The sequence below is a fragment of the Lipotes vexillifer genome, unplaced genomic scaffold (assembly GCF_000442215.2).
Source record: "Lipotes vexillifer unplaced genomic scaffold, Lipotes_vexillifer_v1.1 scaffold24, whole genome shotgun sequence".
Classification (NCBI taxonomy): Eukaryota; Metazoa; Chordata; class Mammalia; order Artiodactyla; family Lipotidae; genus Lipotes; species Lipotes vexillifer.
The window spans coordinates 2,621,527-2,639,301 of NW_006782914.1; the positions used below are offsets into that span (position 1 = coordinate 2,621,527).

At 36.5% G+C, this 17,775-nt stretch overlaps 1 protein-coding gene across 1 annotated transcript in view; it reads left to right on the top strand.

The window, feature by feature from the left end:
- CEP152 (centrosomal protein 152) overlaps window positions 1-17,775 on the top strand; it is a 90,653-nt gene that overhangs the window by 58,663 nt on the left and 14,215 nt on the right. Inside the window, 5 exon segments of the mRNA XM_007455553.1 lie at window positions 1,870-2,151; window positions 4,397-4,528; window positions 9,361-10,011; window positions 13,300-13,441; window positions 17,698-17,775. The exon segment at window positions 17,698-17,775 is cut by the window's right edge and continues 93 nt beyond it. Coding sequence (XP_007455615.1) covers window positions 1,870-2,151; window positions 4,397-4,528; window positions 9,361-10,011; window positions 13,300-13,441; window positions 17,698-17,775 — 1,285 coding nt within the window.

A 17,775-nucleotide genomic window follows, 5' to 3' on the forward strand; every position in this document is an offset into this window, starting at 1 on the left:
AGAAGTAATGACTGGGTAGGCTTAGAAGCACAAAACTTTACTTCTATTTCCTAAGTAGCAAGTGAGATTAGAAAATGCTCATAGTTTCCAAGAAAATTAAGAACCAAATTATGATCTTAAAAACCTAGTTGGAAGTACAATAAGTTCTCAAACTAGGTTCTTCTGACCGCAAGATTGCTATTAATCAGGGTTGGGGCTATCTCAAGATGGAATCATAGGCCAATGTCCTGTCTTTTGACCTCCCTACTACTCATCTCCTCTCCTCTCCCCCAAATCTCATCAATCTAGTGCTGGCACCTGAAATTCTTTTACTAGTCATTTTTTAACATAAAAGTATATACTATGGAATATATCTAGCCATATATCTATAAAAAAATGTGAATGGGGCTTCCCTGGTGGCCCAGTGGTTAAGAATCCGCCTGCCAATGCAGGGGACACAGGTTCGAGCCCTGGTCCGGGAAGATTCCACATACCGTGGAGCAACTAAGCCTGTGTGCCACAACTGCTGAAGCTGTGCTCTAGAGACTGTGAGCCACAACTACTGAGCCTGCGAGCCACAGCTACTGAGCCCGTGTGCCACAACTACTGAAGCCCACACACCTAGAACCCATGCTCCACAACAAGAGAAGCCACTGCGATGAGAAGCCCGTGCACCGCAACGAAGAGTAGCCCCCACTCACCGCAACTAGAGAAAGCCTGTGCACAGCAACGAAGACCCAACGCAGCCAAAATAAATAAATAAATAAATTTATTTTAAAAAAAAATGGATGACGCAAAACAAATCCCCTATTTGTACATTGCTGCAAATTGTTTTTTAGTTGGATTTGCTGACCAGTTATTTACCAGGGAAGTGAGAGAGACAGCTAATGTTTTTGTGTTTTGTCAGGAAAGCATAAAGCATAGAGCAAAAAGGGCCACACAAGATGACCTTTCTGAGAGAAGCAATACAGCCAGGGGTAGCCCGGGAAGCTGTCTGAGAACTCTGGATACCCAGGAGGTGGGAAACAGGAAAAGGGAAAAGCAAATTTTGCTATTTCACAGTTTTGCCCAGTACTAATTATGTTTGGGTCCATCCCACTACACTGTTGAAAGTAGAATCACTAAGGCATCCTTCCAATAACGCCCTTCTATTTTTTTTTTTTTTTTTTTGCGGTACGCGGGCCTCTCACTGTTGCGGCCTTTCCCGTTGTGGAGCACAGGCTCCGGAGGCGCAGGCTCAGCGGCCATGGCTCACGGGCCCAGCCGCTCTGCGGCATGTGGGATCTTCCTGGACCGGGGCACGAACCCATGTCCCCTGCATTGGCAGGCGGACTCTCAACCACTGCGCCACCAGGGAAGCCCATGCCGTCCTCTTGAACGCAGTTGACTGAGTACAATTTCATATCGTAAGAAACAAGATTCTAATGTGTCCAAATAAGTAAAAATGTTTTTTAGATTGTTCAATTTTAGGTTCATTAATTATGCTTACCCAGTGCCTGCTTTGTGGAAAGCCTGGTATTGATGGAAAATCACATATTAATAGTAGAAGTTTTCTTTGTTGTTGTTGTTTTTTTTTCATCATGTAATCATTGTAGTGGCAATGTCAAAGCTTCCAGAAGGTCGCAACTTGAGAGCAAGATAGCCTGACCTTACACAATATACTTAACTCTTCCATGTGATTTATGTCCCATAGATAAGGTCAAAGAGTAACTTTCAGGATTTCCTTGAATATATTCTCATTGACTAAATTTCTAAACCTCACATAATAACTACAACAATGTCTAGATGGTTTTCAAACACTGCTGTGGTTGCTTTTTTGGCTAGCTATTAATTCTAGTTTTTGCTTATTTGAATATTTTTCTTTTCATACGATTTTTCTTCTGAAAACAGATCAAACAAGAACTTATTCAGCAGCTTGAAAAGGAGTGGCAGTCTAAGCTGGATCAAACTATAAAGGCTATGAAAAAGAAGACCTCGGATTGTTGCAGCCAAACTGACCAAGAAACTGCCATTGACGTTATTTCCAAGAAAGAGATGGCAATCATGATAGAAGAGCAGAAGCGAAAGATCCAGCAAAATTTAGAGCAAGAGAAGGAAATAGCCATCAAGGGGGACTTGAAGAAACTTGAGGTTGAATCGGAACTCAAATATTGTGAAAATATTGCCAAACAGGTAATAGGCAGGTTTCCTATAGTAAAATTATTGGAACCGCCTGCCTATTAATGAAAACCCGTAAAGTGCTACCATTGAACTTGTTCATAACTTTATACTTAGACATTTTGTATACCCCAGGGTAGGATAACAATCTTATGTTGTCCCCCAAATTTTCATATTTCTGTCACAAAGCTGTCGCCTCTCAGTTTTTCTGTATGTTCTTTCAGTTTACAAAATGTTTGCTCCTCTGAGGTCCGTCTAAACATTAAGATGCCTGAGGTTAACGATGATGGTTTTACATCTGAATGAAGCACAATTTAATTATGAATCCTTCTTATCTAACTTTATAGTAAATATTCCACTAAGGTAGTTATAGATAAGTAAGCTTAAAGTGAATAAGGTATATAACAGTATTTGTGTTGAGACTTGAGAGTTGAATCTGCAGGCATGCCCCTGCAAATGGGACTTTGTCTATAAATCCCAACCCCTGTCTCCCTGTAACAGATGTACAACCAGATCACCCTCAGAATTCATCAAGTCTTACATTTTTGCCAGAATTGAAGTATCAACCTCACTTTATGGTCACAAATTCATTCTTGACAGCAAGAAAATTTGCCAGGTGTAAGGCTCTAAGCTATAATACGTTACTTGGTTCCAAGAAAGGTCATCCAGAGAAAAGTATAGCTCTGTGTTAACAGAATAACGATGAGTTATTTGATTTATCAATATTATCTATTACAGTGATTCTTGAATTTTTTGTTCTCAGGATGTCTTTACGCTTTTAAAAATTGAAGACTCGAAGGAGCCTTTTCTGTGTTGGTAGTATGTCTGTTTACTGTATTGGAAAAATATCTAAGAAATTTAAATAACAAGAATCCTCGCTCATACTTGCCATTGGCTATCAGAGAAGAGACATATCATACAGCATGTAGCCTCTGGAGAAGTGCACTATTTACACATGAAAGAATGGGAGTAAAAAAAAGACAAATAAGGTCCAAATTTTTGAAAATAGTTTTGACCTCACAGACCATCTGACAGGGTTTCTAGCCCTCAGAGGTCCCTGGACCTTAATGTAATATTATTTGTTGTATACTTTTTATTTTAGATCTTTTACTTATTATAAAGTCTTAAGATAATGCCTGAAGTAAAGTTTTTAAAAAAACATACTCTGCTTTTGATAAATACTTGAAATTCTACCTATTGGTTAAATTGTTATACATGGTTTTACAAGGAATCCTTAAAGTTTGGAAGCATAGGCAAATATAGTAATTGTATCAAGGACATTTTCAATCAGTTAAAAAATAATTTTCTCAACAGATTTAAGAAAATGTTCTATAGGCAAAGAGACATGTTCTTAGGGGTGCTGCTTAGGTATTTATACGATCACAGATCTTGTGAAGAAAAACAAATAGCATGATATAGTAGAAAGGAAATGTTCATAATAACTTCTAAAGGAATGTAAATTTCTATAGGAGCTTTATCTTTTCCCCATATTTTTAACTTCCTGGAATTTACCTATAAATGTATTTAGTATTTTAGTGAGAAATTCATCCCCTTATATCAACTCTGCTTTTGTGTGTGTGTATGGCTATACATATGTTGTGTATCTGGATATTTCAAACAAGGAAATAAGGAAAGTTTATTTAATAAATGATCTGTGGTCACCCTGTAACAGATGTACAACCAGATCACCCTCAGAATTCATCAAGTCTTACATTTTTGCCAGAACTGAACTGTCAACCTCACTTGATATTCACAAATTCATTCTTGACAGCAAGAAAATTTGCCAGGTGTAAGGCTCTAAACTACAATATGTTGGTGCATGCTTGCCTGTGTGCATGTGTTTATATGTCGGGCACGAGGTCTGAGGAGGTGGTGGGTATAGTGGGTATACTGATTGGACAGTGGCTGACACCAAGCAGCCTTCCTGCCTGTCTTCTTCTTTTTCCCCAAGATAAATAGGAGTTTGTTGGAAATGGCAATTGGTACTTTGTATAAAGCTTTCTAATAATAGTAGTGGCCATCAAACATGTATAGATTTCTAATTCCTGCTTTGCCTTTTGCAGTGGATAGTATGGGACATTTAGAACATTTAGAACCCCTACTGTTTGGGGTAAGGTGGGGTGCTTGAAGTCAGTTTAACTACTGTAGTGCAATACAGTGTAAATGCACATGAAATCATAGTGGTTACCTGCATATGGGATCTTTCTGAAATTTTATACGTTCCTTTACCTCTCTCTCTCCTGCAATTGCTCTCCTGCAGGTAGAAACAGCTGTGCAGAATGCTCGTCATCGGTGGCTGGAAGAACTGCCGGAGCTTGCAGAGTATAAAGCACTTCTAAGGGCAGAACAGAAAAAGTGGGAGGAGCTACAAGAGCAGTCTGTGGCCAAACGGGTAAGAGCTGTCCTGGAAAGAAGCTTCAGGAGGGCCTCATCTGAGTCCCGGGAACTCCTACCTGCTCACAGCACTGTGGGAGGATTAAATGTGATAATGTATACTAAGCATAGGGCCTGATTAGTGGGATCTGTTCTCATCATCATCAAGTTGTGGAGGGGGAGAGAATGTGTTTCAGGGTTGTGAAACTCTCATAATCTGGAGCATAACCTTACCCATGGAATGAAATCCCTGTTTATCTTGTGGTATCTTTAGGAGAAACTGAGAGAGCAATTAGCTATACAGTATCCTTTCACATGCATGACTACTGTTTTCTGTGCTGTGTCAGTAGTCTTATAATATACTCCCCTTGGTAAATAACAAGCTCTCCTTTCCAGAGATGTCTTGTCCCTTGACTGGAAACATCAGATATTTTAACCATTTGTATCCTCACAACTTAATTTATTAGTGTAAACCGGTTCTAATCAAAATGCCAATAAACTGAACATAGTTTTGAAGTTTGACACAATAATTCTAAAATTTATTTGGAAAACTGAAAGGACTAGAAATTTTTCTAAATGTTCTGGAAAAGAAATAGTAGTCCAGCCCTAACACTTAATAGAATATGTTGGAAAGCAGCAATTCAGACAGTGTTGAGTCACAAAAACAGAATTCTTTTTCATTCAGTACTATACAGACTTGAGATAGGCCCAACTATGACTAAAAGCTTAATAAATTGTTTCAAAACAAGGAAATGAGGAATTTTCCATAATAAATCATCTTATGATAGCATTTTAGAAAAATTGTTTTCCCACCCCCCCTACATCACAACAAACTCTAGGTTGATTCAGAAGATAAACACTTTTAAATGATAGTATAGAAAAATTAAAAGAAATGGAATATCTCAGATTTGCATCATAATAACTCAGTTGTGAGGCAACAGGCAAGGCACAGTAGCCAAGACAGGTAAATGGGATAAAATATGTACAAACATTTAAAACATTTGTTTTTGTAATAAAAAACAAGTGAAGGGGATAATAAAAATAAGGAAAGTAAATGAATCAAACAGAAACGTTAATATTAATATATGATTTTAAAAAACAATACAAATTTATAAGAGAATCTGTGGGTGAGTACACCAAAGATATGAACAGATAGTCGTCATGAGAGTCCAAATAGCAAACTTAAGGTGATATTTTATGCCATATGTTTATATCTTCTCTTCTTAATTGTAATGCACAAAATAGATTGCAGTATCAAGCATATGCTACTCTTATATTGTCACAACCATTTTAGAAAATAATGTGCATAACAGACATTATAAATGAGTCATATGTTGCATTCATAATCTTATTCCACAAATTACTTAAGGAAATAATTCAGCATAAGTAAAAAAATCTAATATTTTTCTCAACTTATATGGTAGTTCATGGGTAGTTCATGTAATGGTTCATTACAATATTCTCTGTACTTTTAGTATGTTGAAATATTTCAAAAGGAAGTTTAAGAGAGAGAGAGAAAGAGGAAATAATATGATGGTATGCATATGTGTCTTAGAGCTCAGAAGTTAAGAATAATAAAGTTGATTTTTTCCTTAAGAACACAGAAGGTCTGAATATATGTGAATGCAGAAATACAGAAACGAGAGGACGGTGTGTTGCTTCTCAGACTTTAGCAGGCATGAGAATCACCTGGAGGGTTTGTTAGAGCACATTCCTGGGCTTTGCTCCTGGAGATGCTGATTTGTTGGGTCTGGAGTAAGTCCCAAGAATTAGACTTTGTAACTGACTCATGGGTGATGTGGTAACTGCTGGTCTTTGGACCACACTTGGGTGTGAGCAGCAGTGTTCTAGATAATTATTCAGCAACAAAACATAGTGTTTTGTGCAAATGCTTCCTCCAAGCCGAATGAGATGAGCAAGAGCCAGTTTCATAGCATTTGCTGGAGAGTTCTTATAAGATTAGAGTGATCCATCAAGATCTGTGGAAATTTAAAGCCAGTTTCCAGAGTCCAGAAGTCGGCAAGTTGGTTCAGTGGTGCCCAAACTTTGCTGCACATTGGAAAAATGTGAGGATCTTTTAAAAAATACTTTTGCCTGGCTCGCACCCCAAGGCTTTATGTTTCAGTTGGTACAGGGTGTGGCCTGGGCTTAGGGATTTTTGTTTTGTTTTGTTTTGTTTGCGGTACGTGGGCCTCTCACTGTTGTGGCCTCTCCCATTGCGGAGCGCAGGCTCAGCGGCCATGGCTCAGGGGCCTAGCCGCTCTGCGGCATGTGGGATCCTCTTGGACCGGGGCACGAACCCATGTCCCCTGCATCGGCAGGTGGACTCTCAACCACTACGCCACCAGGGAAGCCCTGGGCTTAGGGATTTTAAAAGCTCCTCAGGTGATTCTAATGTATAGCAACATCAGGAAACATTAAATCAATTAATGCTGTCAAATTCTCCTTGTAAAATTTTATGTGAGAGGTTGTACACTTTCGGTGAGCATTGGGCGGGTCATGCAAATTCCCTGGGATCTGACACCTCCACCCAGGTTACCTGTTAATAATTTCCAGGCATCCATTGTGACACGACCTGATTTCCTTTTTGGGAAAGGAAACATGTTTCAAACATGTTTCAAATCGTTACTGAATTATTCTGCTGGTAGCAAAAGAATTTTTCTGTGAATTCCTTTGTGAAGCTCATCTTAGATAGTGGGTTCCTTTAGTAAACTTAAAGTATGATTCAAAAGTTTTGATTTATATCCAACTATTCAGGAACACATTTTATTGAATAAAGGTATGTAACATGTGTCTAGATATCCATATAGTTGAAGATGTTCGCTCTAATTATATAATAGCTGAGAATTAAGGACGCAGACCCCCCCCTGTCTCAACAGCCAGAGCGTATATATGGTATTTTTTTGACACATATATATATATTTTTTTTTCTATGTCATAATATTGACATTTAGTCCAGTAATCCTCCACTGTAATAGCTCCTTTACTTTACAGTGAAAATTGACTTGTATATTTTTTGCCTCTGAGTCCTTTTGGGATTTTTTTTTTTTTAATTCAAACAGAAAGTCACAAAAATTATAATCATCCTCATCAGTTGACTCAGTCCCATGTAATTAATTTTTTTCATCTTGATCTTATGTTAGCACTTTTATGAATTCATCAGTTTTCCATTAGAGTTCTGAAAATGCTTATTCATTCAGTTCAGCAGTATAGTCAGTATATATGGTATTGATTCATAGCAGTCACCATTGTCTAGGCCAAGCCTTTGGAGATGGCCAGTTCTTCTTTTACATTTGTATCCTTGTGACTTCTTTGAATTCAATCCAGGGAATATTAGAAGTAAAAGGGACTTGAGATCATCATCCAATCTGCTCGTTATATAGAAGACACTAAGTGCAAAAGAGATTAAGAATTTTTCTAAGCCCATGCAGCCAACAGTAACAGTAACTATATAACATTTTTTGAGTCTTATTGTTTGCCAGGCTCTAATTGCTTTATTTTTTTATTTTATTTTATTTTTTATTTTATTTTATTTAATTTATTTATTTATTTTTTTTTTTGTGGTACGCGGGCCTCTCCGGATGCGCAGGCTCAGCGGCCATGGCTCACGTGCCCAGCCGCTCTGCGGCATGTGGGATCTTCCCGGACCAGGGCACGAACCTGTGTCCCCTGCATCGGCAGGCGGACTCTCAACGACTGCGCCACCAGGGAAGCCCTTATTTTATTTTTAAAAAATATTTATTTGCTTATTTATTTGGCTGCGTTGGGTCTTCATTGTGGTGTGCAAGCTCTCTAGTTGTGGTGTGCGGGCTCTAGAGCACACAGGCTCAGTAGTTGCAGTGCGCAGGCTTAGTCCCCCCGCCCCGCCATGTGAGATCTTAGTTCCCAGACCAGGGATTGAACCTGCGTCCCCAGCATTGTAAGGCAGATTGTTAACCGCTGGACCACCAGGGAAGTCCCCTAAGTGCTTTAAATAGATTATTTCCTTTTGTCATTTAATCCAAAAAATAGAAAAAAAAACTCTATCAGGTGGGCATTGTAATTATCCCCATTTTATAGATGAGGAAACTGAGGCTCAAAGAAGTTGAGGAATGGGAAGTTAATTCCAGCAGTTTGTCTCCAGAGCCTGTTCTGTTAAGCACTGAGCTAGGCTGCCTCTGCAATCCAAGTCAGGATTTGAGCTACAGCTCAGGCTTTTTGATTCCCTATTACTTTTTGGGTAGGTACTACTGGTGTCTGTGATCTGCTAGTCTTGCTATTCTGTTATAAACAAAAATTGGATTAATGAAAAAATGACTTTTTCTGTTTGATATTGTCATTTAATGAACTGTTTTAACCACTAAAATTACATTAAAATACAGTATGTTTGTCAGCAAGTTATTGTGCAGGTTATATGTTACATTCCTAAAAATATTAGTAAGATTTCCTTAGAGGCTGATTTTGCTTCATATAAAAGATAATTCATTTGTTGGGGGCTTAGATTTGAGACAGCATCTGTATTAAAAAAACAAATATGAATTTTTTTCTAAAATTAGTTTTAGATAATTATGTAATTATATATTTTTGGTCAGTTTAAATTTCTAGTAATTCATATAGAAATGGATGTTTTATTTTAAATAACGTAAGACAAAGTATTAGGTGATTTAAAATGAGGGAAAAGATCCTTAAGTTTAGTGTAAGTATATTTTAGGACCAGTCAATGTCGTATCTAAATTTACTTTTTCCCTTTAATTTTGGTATTAAATCTCTTATTAGTAAGTTCGAAGGTTAACCCAAATGGTTACTTTAATTTTTTTTTATTAATGAGGAGAATCATAGAGAGTTTTCATTGTACATTATTATGTCCTTTAGATATTATTTGCTGTTTCTGAAGCTAAAGAGAAATGGAAAAGTGAGATTGCAAATATGGAGAAAAATGTCATACCTGGAAAGCAATTGGAAGAGAAGATTCATTCTCTGCAGAGAGAGCTTGAGTTAAAGAATGAGGAAGTCCCCATGGTTGTCAGGGCTGAGTTGGCAAAGGCCCAGAGTGAATGGAACAAAGAAAAGCAAGAAGAAATCCACAGAATTCAAGAACAAAATGAGCAAGATTACCGGCAATTTTTAGATGATCATCGAAATAAAATTAATGAGGTGCTTGCAGCAGCTAAAGAAGACTTTATGAAACAAAAAACTGAGCTGCTTCTTCAGAAGGAGACAGAATTACAAACGCGTTTAGACCAGAGTCGCAGAGAATGGACTGGGCAGGAAGCTAGGCGGATCCAACTGGAAATCCATCAGTATGAGGAAGACATCCTCACTGTCCTTGAGTTTCTCTTAAAGGACACCCAGAAGGAGCAAGCCAGTGGTTCAGAGAACAAGTACCTTTTGGAACTCATGTCGACTTGTTCTTCGAAATGGGTGTCCGTGCAATATTTTGAAAAACTAAAGACCTGCATACAGAAAGCATTTCAAGATATACTCTCCCTACTTATAGAAACTGTCAGCTCAGACTGGGGAAAGGTATGTCCCTGATAAGTGAAAAAAGCTATGGTTAAATGTGAAAGATGATTGTAGAAGCTGCATTTGGTACTTTTTCCTTTCTTCATTCTCCAGTTTAATAGGTGTAAGACTTGTGTCTTTACTAGTGGTTTAAAAAACTTTTAGCAAATTCAAAGGATTGCAATTTTGTTTTTGCCCCCCCCAAATTTGCTTCTTCATAGTGCTACAAATATGAGCAGAGCTTTTAGTTACTAGACATCTTTTTCCTAAAAAAATATATATATACTGTTCTTTGTAAGGGCCTGGGATTTCAGAAACGGAATAACTTTCTTTCCTATTTTTGTTTTTTGGGCATGACTACTTCAAGAAATATGCATCGTATTAAACTAGGGTTTCTTAAGATCTTCTGAAAAGTTTGGAGGCCTATTTCTTGCCCTCAAGGAATTTATATCTCATGTAGGCAAAAAATGCCAACTGGGTACAAAGAATATTGATATAGAAACAAGCAAGTAGAGGCATGGCTCACTCACACAAAAAGCCCAGTTTTGTTAGTGTACTATATATGTGCATGTAGAATGAATTAGTTGTATTCTTTTTGTTGTGTAAGTATTCTCTGACACCAGCTTTTAGTTTGTGTGGGAGATCTGATAAAACCAAAGTCTTGCTGCCTTATGATTAAAGACATTAGATATGCATGAAAAATCCGGAATGATATTCTAGGCATTGCGACCAGCCAATTTCAACATTTGGAATTCGAGGTAGAAAAAAAATGCCAATATTATAAGGTTTGTCGGATAGAAGAGTTGAGACGTAAGAACTACAGTTCATTAAAATATTGTGATTAAAGATTTTCATGGCCAGGATTGAGCATTTTGTATTAATACCTACTGGAAAGAGTTATAAGCTACAAAAAAATCTGAGTTACAGCTCCATACTTAGCGATAAACAGCTTATTTACCTTGGGTAGTCATAGTTGCTCATCTGAAAAATAACATACGAATCCCTGGTCTAATTCCCTGGATTTTGGTAGGATACAAATGACATAGTTTGATCTTTCTGCATCTTGCATTTGAAACACTGCAGAATTTTAGAGCCAAAGGAACCTGAAAGATCAATCTATCCCATCCCAATTCAACCCAGTTGATATTTTTATTCTTGATTTCACAAAGATGTTACTGCTTAATAGTTGCTTTTAATGTAAAATTAACTCAGCAAGACCACTTCCCATGAATACTGCATGATAGAGAATTTTTGGAAAAAGTAGATAATTAAGAAGAATTATTTATAGCAGACTTTAAGGGTAAGAAGTGATGGGAAAATCATGTTATATGCTTTCAAGTTTGCTTTTTTGAAGCAAAAGGAAACTTTTCTCTGCTATAAAAGTCAAGAAACTACCACACCTTTCTCCTACTGTTAATATATATAATCAACCCTGGGGTCTTTTTATAGGGCTTAAAATTGTGCAAGCAGTGTAAGATCCTCTGTAAGACTTTATGTGTCTCACACGTATATGGAGACAGAATCACATAATTTGGCTAAGAATTTAGACTTTTGCAGCTTTCACTGAGTGGGATCAGATTCTGTTCCTGAGAAAAAGGTGCCTCTGAAATGCCTAATCTGGCATTTGTCACAGAAGAATAATACTCAACCTTCTGCTGTCTTAGTGCTAACTCAGCTCAGGACCTTGAGATAAAGCAATAATTATAAAGCAGTGATTATAAATTTGCAATATGGGTGCCATAAGTGTGCAGAACTGTGATTTATAATTGATTAAATTTGTGGTTTTTAGAACTGTTCATGAAAATTAAAACTGGAAAAAAACGATCAGTATATATAAAACAAGTCCTCATTAAAATAACTTAGGTGATCAAGATTTAATTTTATTTTTAATCAATTTTGTTCAGCTTTATTGAGCTACAATTGACAAATAAAATAGTAAGATACTTACAGTGTCATCATGGTGATTTGATATACGTATACATTGTGAAAGGCTCCCCACCATCTAAATTAACACATCCATCACCGCACATATTTACCTTATTTTTTGTTGGTGAGAACATTTAAGTTTAGATGATCCAGATTTTAAATGGCAAGAATGCAATGAATTAAAAATATGGTTTTCAATAAAATGAATGCCTTATCAAATATATAATTTATATTCATATACTAAGTATATTAATACAGCAGTTCATAATAGATAAAAGAAAACAGAAATATCAACTGGAACAAAATTTTTAAACAAATTTAAGGATGTGTGTTTTGTGTTTTCTTACCACCCGTGTCAAGTTAAAACTAAGAGAAAAGGTTGCTGCTCCTGCCTTTTTTGCCATCTTGGCTTTTCTCCAGTTTTGAGTAGAAACTGGAAATATTGGCTGCCTTTGGGATCAGTTTTTATTACTCCTTTTGGCCTCAACCTCATACCCTCTTGATTGACTGGAGTTTGCATTGTCTCTGTACCTACTGACCTCTGCCTCTGTTGGGCGGCATGGGTAGGTTTCCTGACAATGAAATGAGTTTCTCAAAATCAAGGCTTCTAGAATTAAGCATATATAATGTATTTTAAGTAATTAAACAAGACAGCTTTACTCAAGATTACCTGTTCTGTTTGAAATTTAGTAGTTGTCTAAAATCTGAAAATATATTGCCTTAAAAGAATGTCCCACCATTAATGAATTTAGTAGCTGTGCTGCCAAAACAGAAACTAGAATGCAGGAAGTGTTCAATAAATATTAGTGAGGAAATGGTCTTGTGCAAGATGTTTCACTTAGATGAGCCTCAGTTTCTCTCCTTCACATTGGCATTCGACTGTCTTTCCTTGTGAACAAATGACAATATGTATTAAAGTATTTAGAAACATAACATACTATATGTTTCAAAAATTGTTTTTACTGTTGTTACTTTCAATTCATGGGAGGCAAAAGGTTGGTACTATAGTTTCTAATGAATTTTCTCCCTGCTGCAGTGAAAATGTTCTGGATTTTCAAAAACAATTCTGATTTCACATAGTCTGTCCTGTGGTTTGATCACAGAAACCATTAAAATATCTTAGAAGTGGAAACTATATCTCCTGTCTGTCCCATAGCTGGCCCACCAGTCCTCTGTTGGATAATGTTCTAATTGGGAAAATATGGTTATAGGAGTCTAGTTCATAGTAATGACAGTATTCACATAAAACCCTAAGAAAAATATTGGTGATAGTTTAGGCAAGATGTTTTTCAGGCTGTGTTTTCTTTTTATATTTTTAATATTAGTATTTTGAGTAGAGAAAGATTTTCAATAAGCATTAACTATGAAGATAATCTGTTTCAGAGAAATATGACCAAGATCTCTAAGGATCCTGCCACAAGGGTCACTGGCAGAGGAGACCCTAGGGTCCTGGCGATCCTTCCTGCACTTACATCTGGACACCATGCTCAGCCCTTGGCCATGCAAGAAGCAGAAGCAGAAGCTGGTAATGGGATTTTGTTCCTACTATTCTTTGCATTATCCATAATCCCAGTTCCAGAGGGTTGTTTTGAGGATAAAAGGAAATCAAAGACGTGCACAGTTTTCAGGAATGAAAAAATGTGTGATATTACTCCTAAGTAATGTGTGTCCTCTCCCCAGGTTTCATTTTGTATTAGAAGACAGGGTTGCTTTAGGCTCTCTTACTTCCTATCTTTTCATGGTCTTCCCTCCATTCATAAGTGACTCTCATTATGAGGAGAATAATGAGAATTTTAGTAGAGAAGTCATGTTTTTATTTCCTGGCTTTGATGAGAAAGGGTTACACATAAGAGAATTGCCAAATCACTGAGACCTTTCCATTCAATTTATTGAAGCTTATTTCAACTATTTTTAATAGAAATCTTTCTGAAGTGTGTTAAGAGTTTTCTGATGCATTCGTGGGTTTCTTGAGGTTGGGGGGCAGTGTTTTTATCTCTTCCTCTCCACCAGCTGTCAAAGTGAATGGCACATAGTTTGTGTTCCTTGAATATTTGATGAATTAATAATTTAACTTTTACTTTGTGACTTAGAGTTGTCAGTTCAAAAAGAATTGCACTGTGCTACAGCCCCTTGAGGTGTTCAGAGCTCGCTGAGGAATATGGGCTTATACTGTCTATTTACTGGGATTTTTAACTAGGAACTGCCATATTCTTTATAAGCTGCAGTTCTTTTAGGACATTGACCCCTTGCAGCCTGCTCCTTCCCTCCATGTACAAACCATACGTACTTTTTGTTTCTTGTCTGCTGTCTCCATTGTAACCTGGAAAAGAACTAAGAATTGCCAGAACAAATCATATGTACAAAGTCAATAGCCTTAGTTTCCACGTTTCTAATTCAGCAGGCATATTAACAGAGTCTTAGAGAATCTCTGCCTTTCCTAATAAGTCAGTTGACAGTTATTTTTCTCATTGCCCATCCAGAAACCCTTTTTCCTTATCTCTAGATTCTAGATAGTTGAGAATATCTTTTTGCCAATTAGTTAAATGCTAATTTACCAATTAGTAGGGTAATACTATCTTAATTTGTATCTTGCTTCCTACGTTTCAATGTCATTTTATGTCTGTTGTCATGTTTGGAATAACCTGAGAATTACTTTCTAATCTGTGAAATGCATAGAAGTGAGTTTTAAATATTATGTGGGAGGTCCAATCAATATGAAAGAAATTAGGTTTGACTTAGGACAAATCCAACTATAAAAAGATTTACTTTTCTTTCTTTAATCTTTTTTCCCTAAAAACAAACACATTAACAAATTCATAAGTTGGAAAGGGTTAAATAATCCAAAACATATAAAGTCCTTTATAATCCTACCACCAGAGAGTACCACTGTTAGTAGTGTGGTTATATTCTCCTAATATCTTATCATTTTAAAAACTAATTTAAATATTAATTATGAAATACTTGATACATGCAAAGAATATATGTAATACACATGTAAGTTATGAACCTAACAACCAGGAACCCACTATTTGACTTAGGAAGTAGAACATCACCAGTACTGTTGAAGACCCCTGTGTGTTTCACCACAATTCCATCCCTGTAACTTCCCCACAATCTGAGGTAATAAATATTCTGATTTAAAAAAATCATCTTCTTGCTTTTCTTTGTTTTGACCAAATATAGGTATACTCAGAAAGCTTTTGCTATATTTTGTTTGTCTTTTAACATTATAAAAATGGTTTAATACTTGTTTTAGTCTTTGTAACTTGTTTTTTTTTTCCCCACTTAATAGCAAGCTTGTAAGATTTGTCTTTTTAATGCATATAGCTCTGGTTCATTCATTTTCATTGCTGTATAGTATTCCATTGTGTGAATATACTATAATTTATTCTCTTATCAATGGACATTTGCCAGGTTTCTAGGTTTACAAAACCATATCTTAAATGAAATATATAAATGCCATGTATGGTGATGCTTCATTAATCCTTTGATGCTCGTAAACTTAAATAGCACCATTTAAATGAAACTAAAAAGTCAGAAGAGAGCTAAGAGGGCTTCCCTTGTGGCTCAGTGGTTGAGAGTCCACCTGCCGATGCAGGGGACACGGGTTCGTGCCCCGGTCCGGGAAGATCCCACATGCTGTGAAGTGGCTGGGCCCGTGAGCCATGGCTGCTAAGCCTGCGCGTCCGGAGCCTGTGCTCCGCAACGGGAGAGGCCACAACAGTGAGAGGCCCACGTACCGCAAAAACAAAACAAAACAAAAAAAACAGAAGAGAGCTAAGAATAATTTTTCTGGACTAATGTTTTTACATCAACATTTTGGATATTGGCCTCTGAGCCTGTGCCAATTTGTATTCCTACTTTATTATATCAATTATATTAATAGTAGTAATCTATTTCTGTATCATTTTTATTACTTAAATTTTACATATTGCTTAAATTTTATAAACTCTATGTGTTACTAATAGCAATAGCTGTTCCTTTTCATATGGTTGCTCCATGCCAGGTACTGTGCCAAACAAATTTTATACATTTATACCTCCTGACAGTTTTGAATCTTTTTTTCATTTGGAGATAATTTCAAGCTTACAAAAAAGTTGCAAAAATAAATATAGTTGCAAAGAACACTCATATTCCCTTTACCTAGATACACCTATTGATAACATTTTATTCCATTTGTGCTCCTCTGTGTGTATGTGTCTCTGAACATTTCATTTTTTCCTGAACCACTTGAAGATAAGTTATATACCTTATTCCTTTTTACCCCAAAGTACTTCAGTGTATATTTTCCCAAAATAAGGATTTTTCTTGTATACCTTAGTACAGTAAATTTAACATTAGATGAAAATGTGTTATACAATTATATCAGTCTACTGTTTGTATTCTAATTTTGTCAATTGACCCAATAACGTCTTTACAGCATTTTTTCCCCACAGTACAGCAATCTGTCTGGGGTCAGGTGTTATGTTTATTTATTTATTTATTAACATCTTTATTGGAGTATAATTGCTTTACAATGGTGTGTTAGTTTCTGCTTTATAAAAGTGAATCAGCTATACATATACAAGTGTTATGTTTAGATGTCATGTCTCTTTAACCTCCTTTAATCTAGGATATTCCTCTTTGCCTTTTATGACATTGATGTTTTTGACAGACATTCTTTGCTCTCCCAAACACCCGTCAACCCCTGGCTTTTAATAGAACCTTTTCCTTGTTTTGGGTTTATCTGATATTTCTTCATGATTTTGATTCGAGTTGTTTTCTTAGCTGGAACACTGCATAGGTGATGTGCTATCATATGTGGAGGTACTCAATGCCTGCTTGTCTTTTATTGGTGAGGTTCATTTGAGCACCTGGTCAAGGTGTTGTCCAGTTTCTTCACTGTATAATTACTGTGTTTTTACCCCATCACAACTAATAAGCAATCTGTGGGGAGACACTTTCAAGACCATAAAAATGTCCTCCTCATTAAAACTTTCCATTATGTTTAGCAGTCATTGCTGAATCTTATCTGATCCAGTCTTTACTCTGGCAGTTGCAAAAATTTTAATTTTTTCACCTCCAGACCTCCTTCTACTTTTACCATTTGGCACTTGGTATATTGTTATCACTGAGAATCCTCCTCTCTAGTTTGCCTGTGTAGTTACTACCTGTTTGTTTATTTTTTTATTTATCTGTCCGTCTACCTATCAACCAACTTACCTACCTATCCATCTATCCATCCATTTATCCCATTATCGTAGGATTATTGGTGTGACTCAAATTCCTATTTTTTCAATATTTTATAATTCATTACTATACTTAATTAGTGTTCAAATTGTCCCAGATTCAGCTAATGGAGCCCCTTCAAACTGGCTCCTATGTCCTTGTGACATGCCTGTGTTTTTGAGTAATTTCTTAATTTTTGGCATAGCAAAATATTCTAGTCTCATCTTGTATATACCCTAAGTACTGGAGTCAGCCATTTCTTGAAGATCCCTGGTTCCTTTTAGTGGGGAATTGTATTCAATACTACGATCTGAGCATTGGGTTTCATGGCAATTTTTAAAACAGATGGTATTATTCAATGTTACATATTAGAGAACTAAGTCTCAAGAGAGGTTAAGTAATACAACAGCTGGTAAATAGTGGAAACAGGATTTAAATTCAGGTCTCTCTCTTAAGCATCATGCTCTTTTCAGTTACACTGTAGCCTTTAGTCATGTCATCTGGTTTCCTTTCCTTCCTTCCTTTTTTTAGTCTAAATTGATACAAAAGTTTGCTATCATTTAATTTTTGCAGATAAGAAAAAGATCCTTGAAATTAAAGATTCATGTGGTGGACACTGCTTCCAAGAACTTGAAAAGGCAAAGCAGGAAT